Below are 13,897 nucleotides of genomic sequence, written 5' to 3' on the forward strand. Positions count from 1 at the left end.
ATCAAAGTTAACACTACTAGTAATGGGACGAATTGACAACATGTGCCTCCCGATATGTGAGAACAAAACATCACTTCTGTAAGGTAAAACACATAACATGAAAACATCAGACAAACCCAAACTAAGGAAGTTCTACAAAATAACTGGCCAGTACTCTTCAACAGTGTCAGGATCATGAAAGGCAAAGAAAATAAGGAGCTAATCCAGATAAGAGGACACTAGAGAGATATATGTGGCAAATAATGCAATGTGTGATTTTTTTTACATTGAGATATAGTTGATGTACAATAGTATGTACAGGTGTATAACACAGTGATTCACAATTTTTAAAGGTTACATTCAATTTATACTTATTATAAACTACTGGCTATATTCCCTGTGTTCTACAATATATTGCTGTATCTTTATTTTATACATAACAGTTTGTTCCTCTTAACCCCCTACCCTTATCTTGCCCCTCCCCCAACCCATCTCCCCAATGGTAATGACCAGTTTGTTCTCTATATGTTTCCCTTTTTGTTATATTCACTAGTTTAATTTTTTAGATTTCACATATAAATAAGTGTTATCATATAGTATTGTCTTTCTCTGTCTGACTTATTTCACTTAGCATTATACCCTCTAAGTACATCCGTGTTGTTGCAATGGCAACGTTTCAGTCTTTTTTATGGCTGAGTAGTACACCACTGTATATATATATTGCAATGTGTGAACTTGAATTCTGGGCAAGAAAAAAGTCAACAGTAAGACAACTGGCAAAATCTGAATTAAGTCTATAAATAAGTTACTAGTACTAAAGTGATTTTCATTTCCTCAAATCAAATAGTACTGAGCAGTTCAAACAGTTCATCAAATCAATAATACTGATGTTAGCCAATGATGATTCTGATTATTACACTGGGGTTATGCAAGAGAATGTCCTTATGTTTAAGAATACTGTGTATTCCTAAACATAAGGACATTCTCTTACATATAATTATTTAGAGGTAAAGGGGCTTTACATCTAAAACTTGCTCTCAAACACTGTAACAACAGAAAAAAACCTGTGTATCTGTATGTGCACACACACAGAAAAAGAATGAGTGATATGGGCTTCCCTGGTGGCACAGTGGTTAAGAATCCACTTGCCAATGCAGGGGACACGGGTTTGAGCCCTGGTCCGGGAAGATCCCACATGCTGCGGAGCAACTAAGCCTGTGTGCCACCATTACTGAGCCTGCACTCTAGAGCCTGTAAGTCACAACTACTGAGCCTGCGTGCCACAACTACTGAAGCCTGCATGCCTAGAGCCCGTGCTCCACAACAAGAGAAGCCACCGCAATGAGAAGCCCATGCACCACAATGAAGAGTAGCCCCCGCTTGCCGCTGCAACTAGAGGAAGCACAGCAATGAAGAAGGGAGGGAGGGAGGGAGGAAGGAGGGAAGGGAAGGAGGGAGGAGGGAAGGAAGGGAGGGAGGAAGGGAGGGAGGAGGAGAGGGAGGAAGGGAGGGGAGGGGAGGGGAGGAAGGGAGGGGGAGGGGAGGAAGGGAGGGAAGGAAGGGGGAGGGAAGGAAGGGAAAGAAAAGAAGAATGAGTGATAAAACTAGGGTGGTAAAATGCTTATATTTGGAGAATCTGCATACAATTCTTTGTACTATTTTTGTACCTTTTTTATGTCTAAAATTATTACAAAGTAAAAAGTTAAAAAACAAGATAAAACAAAAAAAGTAAGTATCCTGCTAGTCTCTCTCCCTGTTCTTTTCCCATTACTTTTTGGTTATCTACATATTAGACTGTAAACATCATAATGGTGGGGTCTATATTTTTGCTCCTCAGTGTATAACCAGCACCCAGCATAATATTTTACACTTTATAGGCACTAAATATTCTGAATGAAAGACTTAATCATGGGGCTATATTAGAGTTTTCTATTCACATATCTTTTCACTGAGGTCTCCATCAACAGATGAATGGATAGATAAAATGTGGTATATCTATACAGTGGAATTATTTGGCAACAACAACAAAAAATGTGAAGTGTTGATACATGCTACAACATAGATGAACTTTGAAAACATTACACTAAGTGGAAAAAAGCCAGTTAAAAAAGACAATGTACTGTATGATTACATTCATGAGATGTTTGGAAAATGCAAATCTGTAGAGACAGAAAGTAGATTTTTTGTTGCCTAGGGCTAGAGATGGGAAGATTGTGGAAAGATGGCTAAAGAGTGCTGGGGAGCAGGGATCGGGGTTCTTGAGGGGTAAGGAAAATGTTCTAAAATTGTGGTGATGATGCACAACTGTGAATACACTAAAAGACAATGAATTGTACACTTTAAATGGGTAAAATTCATAGCATGTGATTTATAGCTCAATAAAGGTGTTTTCAAAAAAAAAAAACTTTAAAAGAGCTCTGTCAAAATTTTTATTTGAAGGCCTGATATAGTAGTAAAGTAATCTATGTCTGTGACCACAATATATGACACTGAAAACCACTTCATTATAGACTTTTGGAATCTTCTGTTAAAACTTCTGTTAAGGGCTTCCCGGGTGGCGCAGTGGTTGAGAGTCCGCCTACCGATGCAGGGGACACGGGTTCGTGCCCCAGTCCAGGAAGATCCTACATGCCACAGAGCGGCTGGGCCCGTGAGCCATGGCCGCTGAGCCTGTGCGTCCGGAGCCTGTGCTCCGCAACAGGAGAGGCCACAACAGTGAGAGGCCCGTGTACCGCAAAACAAAAACAAAAACAAAAACAAACTTCTGTTAAAACTAAACCCAGTTGACAACTTTTTATTTGTCTAATAAAGATTCCTAAGCAAAAACAACTTTTGTGATACAGAGAAGAAGCTGCCAGCAATTTCAGCCAATACTGAGCTCTAAGGTAAGGGTGAGTTTGTGAGAGAACACTCCTTAAGACTAGCCAATCCTGGGAATTCCCTGGAGGTCCAGTGGTTAGGACTTGGCGCTTTCATGGCCGTGGCCTGGGTTTAATCCCTGGTCTGGGAACTAAGATCCTGCAAGCCAAAAACAAACCAAAAAAAGTCTAGTCAATACTAACTCCTTCTCTACTTTCAAGTCTCATTCAAGTCAAGGGTCATCTTTCCCCCAGACACCCTCTCTGAACCCTCACATTAGGCTAAGGGCTCTCCTCTGGGTTCCCACAGCACCCTGCACACACTTCTACCCTAGAACTTCTTGACACAAACTATTTTTCTCCTCCATTAAATGATGAAACCATGTTTTATCTGTATCCCTAGCACCTAGCACAATGCCAGCACACAAAAAGGGCTCAACAAAAATTGTGTTAATCTTGCATTGTAAACTTGGACCTGTGCGAACTGTATAAGCCTCAGTTTTCTATTTCTTAAATAGGAATTCCACCAAGCGTCTATCTAAGAACACAGAGACTGAGACATGAGGAACAAACTAGGAATTATATGTAGAAGCACTTGAAAAAAGGATGCAGTACACATACACAATCTTCTGTTATTATAAAGTACCCTATATAAAATACTAGTTATTTTTTTATGGGTCATTCTGTGTGCCTTAACTTTGTTACAGGAACTTTGTCTTTGATACTTCAGGGTCTAAAAAGGCATGAGGGGTTGGGAATGCCCTAAACCAAAACTGATAAGCTTGAATTGTTTTTTACCATTACATATCTCTTTGTCAACTGTCACATGGAAAAGAGCAGCATTTACTTCAACAACAACTAACGCTAAAAATAAGTAGCAAAGAATACAACCGCTATACAGGTTACTTTCCAGCCCACTTTCCTGTCTCTATGCTCTGAAATGACTCAGAACCACAGGCTAAAATTCTATATTTAAAAAAGAAGAAAAAGATATTTATGACCTGAATGTTGCCACCACACCTCATAAATACAGCACCTTCTGCTGCTAAAACCTTTTATGCATTCAAGAGCCCTACGTGTTCTTGACAGAAACCATACTCAAGCAGCTGAATTTAGAACATGCTGACCTTGAGCAAATCAATGCCCTTAGCATGTACTTCTGGCTTATATCACTACAAGAGCTAGACAGCCTCACCATCTATAGTAGTCAACAATTTCTGGCCACAATCCGCTGTCTATTTTAAGATATGCCTACTATGCTTCTGTGTTGCACAGTTCAAAAAAATAGAATAACACATGAATCTGTGTTTAAATGCAAATCGTTTACTTTGGAACCTGGGCTATGTGTATTCCACTGTGATTAGCTCAAAAATATTTAATTTGGTAAGTTTCACTTCCTGCTTTCTTCTTTTTTTTTTTTTAGCAATTTAAAAAAATTTTTTTTTCTCTTTTTATTTTATTTATTTTTTTAGCTACGCTGGGTCTTCGTTGCTCCACACGGGCTTTCTCTAGTTGCAGCGAGCGGGGGCTACTCTTCATTGCAGTACGCGGGCTTCTCATTGAGGTGGCTTCTCTTGTTGTGGAGCACAGGCCCTAGAGCACACAGGCTTCGGTAGTTGTGGCACGTGGACTCAGTAGCTGTGGCTCTCAGGCTCTAGAGCGCAAACTCAGTAGTTGTGGCGCACAGGCTTAGTTGCTCCACGGCATGTGGGATCTTCCCAGACCAGGCCTCGAACCCGTGTCCCCTGCATTGGCAGGCAGATTCTTAACCACTGCACCACCAGGGAAGTCCCTCATTTTTTAAATACAATCTATTTTAAACAAAGAGTAAAAAAAAAATCAAGTATGAGACACCTCTGCTTATTGCCTAATCAGGTTTATAACAAAAACTAAGGCAGAGGGACTTCCCTGGTGGTCCAGTGGTTGAGAATCTGCTTTCCAATGCACGGGACTGGGTTCAATCCCTGGTCACGGAACTAAGATCCCACATGCCATGGGGCAACTAAGCCCACGTGGGGCAACTAAGCCTGTGCTGCAACTACTGAGCCCCTGCACCACAACTACAGAGCCCACACACCCTGGAGCCTGCATGCCACAACTAGAAAGCCCATGCACCACAAATACTGAGCCTGCACACTCTGGAGCCTGCACGCTGCAACTACTGAGCCCACACACCACAACTAGAGAGAAACCCATGCACTGCAACGAAAGATCCCGCATGCCGCAACTAAGACCCAATGCAGTGTGATGAATTGGGAGATTGGGATTGACATATATACACTAATATGTATAAAATGGATAACTAATAAGAACCTGCTGTATAAAAAAATTAAATAAAATTCAAAAAAAAGATCCAATGCAGCCTTAAATAGATAAACAAATAAGTATTAAAAAAAAAACTAAGGCAGAATTGACAAAGCTCCAAATAAAAAGTACAAATACTGAAAAATAATGATTACCTGCTATTTTTATGCAAAATTATACTAGACATTAAAACACTAGCTGACGACTTCCCTGGTGGCGCAGTGGTTAAGAATCCTCCTGCCAATGCAGGGGACACGGGTTCAAGCCCTGGTCCGGGAAGATCCCACATGCCGTGGAGCAACTAAGCCCGTGTGCCACAACTACTGAGCCTGCACTCTAGAGCCCATGTGCCACAACTACTGAGCCTGTGCTCTAGAGCCCACGAGCCACAACTACTGAGCCCACGTGCCACAATTACTGAAGCCCGTGCGCCTAGAGCCCATGCTCCACAACAAGAGAAGCCACTGCAATGAGAAGCCTACACACCGCAACGAAGAGTAGCCCCCGCTCGCCACAACTAGAGAAAGTCTGTGCACAGCAACAAAGACCCAATGCAGCCAAAAATAAAAGAAATAAAATAATTTTAAAAAAAACACTAGCTGATTAAGGGCTACATTACATTTTCACCAATCTACCATAATATTTACAAACTCTTCTAACTCTTCATCCAACTGACATAAACTCCATTTTTTAATTTTTTTATCCAAGAAACACCAACTACTGTTTTTACAAATAAGAGCCTCATTTTTTTTTTTTTTATCTAAACACAGAACCTGTAATTTAGCAACTGTATAGCTTCTGAAATTCAGGTAAATTATTTACTTGAAATGTATGTATAAAAACAAATTAGAAACTACTAGTTGTACTTAGCAGTTATTCATAGCTTATTTTTCTATTCCCAAAAGAGGCTAATATTTGTGCAAAGACCTAATGCTAAAAACCAGTATCATAAAATATTTAGTGTCTTAGACTGCTTTTTAAAGGATTTCCTTTACTCTCTTGAAACATTTAACAAACAGATCATCTCAAGTATAAAAAATAAAGCTCTTTTTTACTCTCATCCAAAAGATTTCAAATAAAGAAAAGGAGTCTAGGTATCATACATAACTAAATCTGATATGCCGAATAATGCAGGACCCAAATATAATGAAGTCATTTACTAACAAGTGAACTAAAAATAGAGCCCAAGCAGCTGGAGCCTGGGGGTTTATATAATATGCTAGCTGACTTCTAAAAGCTCCTAAGACAGAATCCAGAATACAAAGGCAAGAGGGAAACAACGCCATTCCTCTCATGCTGTTAAATCAGATATTAAAATAACTTTTCCAGAAAAATATTAACTAAAAGCTAATCTTGTGTTACATTAAATTGAAAAAAAACTCTCAAGAGCACAGAGGATCAAATAAATCTAATTACAGGAGATGTCAATTAAGACTCACTACAGTGCCACACTACAATACCTTTTAAACCATCTAGAAGGTTTTAAGGGACTTCCCTGGTGGCATAGTGGTTAACAATCCGCCTGCCAATGCAGGGAACACGGGTTCAATCCCTGGTCCAGGAAGACCCCACATGCTGCGAGCAACTAAGCCCATGTGGCACAACTACTGAGCCTGCGCTCTAGAGCCCAAGAGCCACAACTACTGAGCCCGCATGGCACAACTACTGAAACCCACGCACTCTAGGGCACGCATACGCAACTACTGAGCCCACGTGCTGCCAACTACTAAAGCCCACGTGCCTAGAGTCCACGCTCCGCAACAAGAGAAGCCACCTCAACGAGAAGCCCACACACCGCAGCGAAGAGCAGCCCCCGCTCACCTCAACTAGAGAAAAGCCTGCGCACAGCAACAAAGACCCAACACAGCCAGAAAATAAAAATAAATTAAAAACAATTTTTTTAATAAAATTTTTTAAATTAAAAAAAAGGTTTTAAGAACAGTATCTAGCACTGTAATACTAAAAATTATAACATCAGGAATATAAAGGGTAAATTAGGCTGTATTCCTAATTTCTAACATATATTTTAGTAAACTTAATTATCACCAAGTGACATAAATGTGGGTTTCCTTCTGATAAACTATTAATGGTAGAACATATGTTTGGAGCTGATTTTTGTAGTAGCTAATTTCTGCTTTATCTTGTCCTGGGTACTAAGGCATATATTTGCAAGAAGCTAATCAGGGTGACAGGTATAGTACAAAGGCAGATGCAATACCAGAAAATAACTACCCCGTGTTGGGCCTAAATATATAATCCTCATGTTCTAATAATTTCCAACAATAAACTGCATGTGTTCATCTATTTACTAACTTATTAATAATGGCCAATATTGGCAGATCCTGTATCTGCCCACTGTGCTGGGGCTCGTGGGGCTCCAGGATACACCAAGATCATAAACTCATTTAGGCTGAAATGAAAAGAATTTCCCAAAATTATAAGACTATGAATTCAGGGACCTCCCTGGTGGTGCAGTGGTTAAGAATCCGCCTGCCAATGCAGGGGACACAGGTTCCAGCCCTGGTCAGGGAAGATCCCACATGCCGCCGAGCAACTAAGCCCGTGCGTCACAACTACTGAGACTGCACTCTAGAGCCCGTGAGCCACAACTGCTGAGCGCGCACGCCTAGAGCCCGTGCTCCGCCAACGAGAGAAGCCACCGCAATGGGAAGCTCACGCACTGCAATGAAGAGTAGCCCCCACTCATTGCAACTAGAGAAAGCCCGCGCACAGCAACGAAGACCCAACGCAGCCAAAAATAAATTTTAAAAAATACTATGAATTCAAAAACATTTACAAACTAAAGACAATATTTTGAATCATAGTAATCATTAGCTACCCTCAAGACCATCTATTGTACTCCAGGCTGTAGTACACAGAAATTATTTTCTTCTTCAAATTCCACCCATAGCACCAACACCAAAACAACATTTACCTAAAGCATATATGGAAAGACCATAATAAAACTTGTTATGAAAAAGTGGCCTGAACATTTGTGGCAGCCGCAGAAGTGTGTTTAAATCTTAAAATCACTAATCTGAATTTTTATAACTTCTAAATGTTCAGTTACATCAGATGTGTCATTAAAAAGCTAGCTCTCTTAAGTGCTGAAAAGTGCCCAAAGATATGTACAAAAATTACTATAAACCCTTTCTCAATATTTAGACTTCTGCTTAATCATCACTGATCACCTATTATTCCTTCAGGTCCTCTATTAACAATAAAAATAACCAATGTCTTTAGCACAGAACTTTGCAGTAGCAATTTCTATTCTGCTTGAGCAGATTTTATGCCTAAATTTTTTTCTTTTTAATATGAGTTCACTTGTTCCCTCTGTCCTTTGTTTCTTTTCCTGCCTTCTCTTGTGTTTTGGGGGGTTTTCTTTACATCGTTTTTGGAGTATAATTGCTTCATAATGTTGTGTTAGTTTTTACTGTACAACAAAGTGAATCAGCTATACATATACATATATCCCCATATCCCCTCCCTCTTGCATCTCCCTCCCACCCTCCCTATCCCACCCCTCTAGGTGGTCACGAGCTGATCTCCCTGTGCTATGCGGCTGCTTCCCACTAGCAATCTATTTTACATCTGGTAGTGTATATATGTCCATGCCACTCTCTCACTTCATCCCAGCTTCCCCTTCCCCACCTGTGTCCATTCTCTACGTCTGTGTCTTTATTCCTGTCCTGCCCCTAGGTTCTTCAGAACCTTCTGTTTTTTTAGATTCCATATATATGTGTTAGCATACGGTATTTGTTTTTCTCTTTCTGACTTACTTTACTCTGTATGATGGTCTCTAGGTCCATCCACCTCACCACAAATAACTCAATTTCGTTCCTTTTTATGTATGCCTAGATTTTTAAAACCTCAAGCCTAAACTGAACTTATCTTGATCTCTATTTATCCGAAGCAGTCTTTTTCACCACATACACACACAAAATTATTTCATTCAGCAAAAATTCAACATTTATCAAATAACCAAAAAATAGTTGTCACCTACCTGTAGTACCGAGATTGCAGATATGTTGAACAAACAGTCTTTGATACGTGACTGGCAGACCCAAAGTCTATTACTTTAACCCTATATGGCTGTCGAACAGGATCCACCAACATAATATTCTCTGGTTTGAGGTCTGCGTGAATTAAACCAAGACTTTTCAATTTTTTCAGTGCAGTGGCCACTTGCTGAAGAATGGGTCGAATTACTTTTAGTGGCAGAGGACTGAACTTATTTTGTTTCAGAAAGTCATACAAGTTTTGTTCCAGCATCTCAAAGACTAAACAAGTATGGTTACGGTGCTGAAAGCATTCATAAGCTCGTACAAAGTTATATTCATCAGCATTTTCAGTACTGAGCCTTGCTAATATGCTCACTTCTATCTGACCTTGACGTGCATAAGAAGGGTGGTTCTTCAAAATTTTGATTGCTACAATTTCATTTGTCCCTCTTTTCCAGCATTTGACTACCTGGCCAAAAGTGCCTCGACCAAGAAAATCAAGGACTTCGTAAGTATTTTTCATGGAGCATAAGACTTCATGCTGTACTAACTGATAGTCACCTTCTCCAGTGGTACAATTCTGTTTTGTTCCTGTGGTAGCTGTCACAACTGTCACTGGATTTCCCATGTTGGTTTGCAACATTGCAGGAAGTATGGACAACTCATCCACAATCTGCATTGCGCTATGATTATCCAACTCCTCACTCTTGCGCTTCAATCCACATCGCTGGGGGCCTTCTAGGAAATTCAACCTGTGTCGCCACGCCCCAATCTGAGGTGCCTCCACTTGAGTTTGCTGCGCCTGAGCTGCTATAACCTTTGTAGCACCCGCAGTGCTTTTTAAAACAACAGCACTTGTCTGCAATGAAAGGTTGTGTCCTCGAGGTCTGTTAAATGGTATCTTTGTCTGAAAAGCACTACCCTTCGTGGGAAGATGAGAATTTCCAACGTTTCTACCATTCACATAGGTCCGTGGATAGTTTCTTTCCTGGAATACACAACTGCTTGGCTCTACTTTGAGTTTCTTCACACTACAAAAGGCACTTGACTGAGTTTGATAAATATACGGTGGGTAGACCAAGACTTGTGAGGCCATACCTGCAAAAGAAAAAAACGGCCATGTTAGCTACAAAAATTTAATTTTTTAAATCTCATGAAGAAAACATTTAAGGATCAAGTCCATAATTTATAAAAATAGTTAAATTCCATTAAGATTTTTTCCCCTTGGAGGAGAAAAACATTTTCAATGCTCCATTTTAGTTACTTAGTACTTCAGATATTTTGTGTATTGCATGAAAGGTCGGGACTAAACAGCTGAGTGCATTCATTTAATCAATAAATATTTACTGCTAAGCTACAATGGCCAAGATATGCCCTAAGAACTGTACCAACCATTTTCCCTCCAAAAGAAAAGGTACAGATCCTTAAACTGTACACATTTGGCAAAAGTAAAACATTCTATTACCAATATATCATTTATGAACCAATGACCAAAACCGAAAATATATATTACATAAATGTAGTTACATTCCATAAACCTAAAGCTCCAGAACTGCCTCAGGGAGAAAAAAAATCAATTGTAAAAATAAGTATGTAAGCCAGATAGAGTTCGTTTTCACAATGTCCTCTTTACTTAACGTCATTTTCCACATCCACCCTTGTAGCAAACTCCTTTACATTCAAATCAAAGTGATACATTTTTTTTCTTTTTCTGGCTTGTGGGATCTTAGTCCTCCAACCAGGGATTGAACCCAGGCCCTCAGCAGTGAAAGCACTGAATCCTAACCACTGGACCGCCAGGGAATTCCTGAGACAATACCTTTTTGTTTTTTTTAGACTTTCTATTTTATATTGGAGTATAGTTGATTAACAATGTTGTGTTAGTTTCAGGTTTACAGCAAAGTGATTCAGTTATACATGTATCTATTCTTTTTCAAATTCTTTTCCTATTTATGCTGTTACATAATATTGAGCAGTGTTCCCTGTGCTATACAGTAGGTCCTTGTTGGTTATCCATTTTAAATATAGCAGTTTATACATGTCAATCCCAAACTCCCTAACTACCCATTCCCCCCTGGCAATCATAAGTTCATTCTCTAAGTCTGTGAGTCTGTTTCTGTTTTGTAAATAAGTTCATCTTTTTTTTTTTTTAAGATTCCACATGTAAGCGATATCTTATGATATTTCTCTTTCTATTTCTGACTTACTTCACTCAGTATGACAATTTTCAGGTCCATCTATGTTGCTGCAAATGGCATTATTTCATTCTTTTTAATGGCTGAGTAATATTCCATTGTACAACACCTTCTTGATGAAGCCTTGCCTGGAACACCCACACTCACCCTCCAGGCAGAATTGGGTATTCAGTGCTCTCGTAGAAGCTTACATATTCCTTTAATTAGCATTCATGATATGACATGCCTGACATTACACTGTAACTGTCAGCACATACAACAGTCTTTCACACTAGATCTGAAACAAAGTGCTCATAATATAGAGTTGGTTTTCAATAAATGTTGGTTGGTTGAATTAACTTCAAAATATTTCCATTCTCCACAATTTAAAAATCTGTATCATATTCTGGGCAGTCTCCTACCATTTTAACAAATCAAACATCAATTCTTTAACTCAAAAACAACAGATTGCCATCACTATATGTAATTATATATAATATTTAAAATAATAAGAGCTACCACCTACTATGCAACAGTTTAACAAATGCTTTATTTGCAGTATTTTACTTAGTACCAATTTGCTGTTAAGGAAACTAAAGCTCAGAGGGACTAGGTAATTGGTTCAAAGTCACACAGCTAGGGTGTAGTAAAAGGAGCAGGAAAATACAATGCCCCTTCAGGTAAAAGGCATAAATTTATGCCTCCTTCAACTTCATAAACAATTCTTGTTACAACCTACCACTTTCCTAAGTTGACCTGGCTTTGGCAAGAAATCAGCTACAAAACCTTATTACACAAATTAAGATTTGTTGTTCAATGTGTAAGAGAAAATCGTAAATTGAAATCCTGGAGTTCCAAACCTTTCCATCCATTTTCTTAAAATCTTGTTGGCATCTATTCTATACTTTTACTCAGGGGAGGTTTCAAAACTCCACCAATTATCATCTTTTTAATGAGGCCAAGCCACATCAAAAACTCCTTCTAAACATATATCAAGCTCACTCTCTAACTCACTTAACACTGTGAAGCTCCCCAACCTCATCTTCAACAACTTAACATTATCATGATTCTCCTTATTTCAAAGCACGTCTGTGACCCACACCCATAGAAACAGACACAATGACAGATGATGAAACTCACAAACGAGTTTCTAAAACAGCTCTTATAAATATACTGATGGATTTAAAGAAGAACATGAACATAAACAGGAGACACATGAAAATCATTTTTAAAATGGAACTGGTGAGCCTGGAGAACCCTACATACCATTCATAGATGGTGGGAAAGAAATTTGGCAATACCTAACAAAATTGCAAATGGATATGTTCTCTGATCAAGAATCAGATAACTCAGATACAGTACAAGACAGTCATGCAGCACTGTTTGTAAAGAAACACAACACTGGAAACAACCTAAGTATCCATCCAAAAGGCATCAGTTAGATACATTTTGATACACAGACCAACCACAGTCTTAAAAAAAAACAATGAAAACAATCTTTTTACCCTGCTATAACCTGATTCCCAAGATAATACTGTTACATGAAAAAGGCAAAATTCAGAAAAATGTGTACTTTACAACAGATATTACCACGTGTGTTTAATTAATAAGGGGAATTATATTATCAATATTTTTGCACATACATTTATTTGTGTACATAAAGAAGCTGTAGGTTTCTCCGCCTTAGAGAAGAATAACAAGAATACTGGGGGCAATGAGAAAGATTGACTTTACACTGTATGTCCTTTTTACCACCTTATTTTTTACTATGTACCTGTGTTACCTGTTCAAAAAAGTTTTTTAATCATCTGGAAAACCTATTAAAACATACAGATGAAACAATTTCAAGATGAAATAATATATCTGGGATATGCTTCAAAATAACAGATAAAGTGGATGGGGATATAGATAAAATGAAATTAGCCATAAATTATTCATCATAGGAGCTTGATAGTGAATAAAAAGGGGTTCATTATACTATCCTATCTACTTTTGAATATGTATACATTTTTCCTTAATAAAAAGTTAAGTAAGGGACTTCCCTGGTGGTCCAGTGGGTAACACTCCACACTCCCAATGCAGGGGCCCGGGTTCAATCCCCGGTTAGGGAACTAGATCCCACACACATGGCGCAACTAAGAGTTCGCATGCTGCAACTTAGAGTCCACATGCTGCAACTAAGAAGTATGCATGCTGTACTCAAGATCCCACATACCGCAACTAAACATGCCACAACAAAGATCCTGTGTGCCACACTAAGACCCTGCACAAACAAAATAAATAAATAATTTAAAAAAAATGTTTAAAAACAAAAACTTAAGTAAACATGTATTTAAAACTCCAGAAAAATTCTGATTCAGTAAATCTGTGGTGAGGTTCAGGTATCTGTATGTATACAAGTTCTCAAGGCCATTTATTGACAGATTCACACTAACTATTCACACTACTGAGAACCAATGATCTCATCTGTACAAAACCCTAGGCAAATTCAAGTCCTACCACTTCAGGGCCCTCAAGTCTGAAAAATCAGGATGAAGTCCTAGGGAATAAAATGCATACCACGCTAAGCCAATCCATGCCA

The 13,897-nt window shown here is 38.9% G+C and overlaps 1 protein-coding gene across 6 annotated transcripts in view; it reads right to left on the reverse strand.

The window, feature by feature from the left end:
• HIPK3 (homeodomain interacting protein kinase 3) overlaps positions 1-13,897 on the reverse strand; it is a 96,183-nt gene that overhangs the window by 57,694 nt on the left and 24,592 nt on the right. For 5 of the 6 annotated variants that reach the window (XM_033410163.2, XM_033410174.2, XM_033410184.2 and 2 more), the window contains one exon: positions 9,145-10,240. In XM_033410163.2, coding sequence (XP_033266054.1) covers positions 9,145-10,238 — 1,094 coding nt within the window. In that variant the 5' untranslated portion in view covers positions 10,239-10,240. Of the gene's footprint in view, positions 1-9,144; positions 10,243-13,897 lie in introns of those variants that run through there. The other variant, XM_033410179.2, reaches the window with a different exon arrangement.

The sequence above is a fragment of the Orcinus orca genome, chromosome 8 (genome assembly GCF_937001465.1).
Source record: "Orcinus orca chromosome 8, mOrcOrc1.1, whole genome shotgun sequence".
Classification (NCBI taxonomy): domain Eukaryota; kingdom Metazoa; phylum Chordata; class Mammalia; order Artiodactyla; family Delphinidae; genus Orcinus; species Orcinus orca.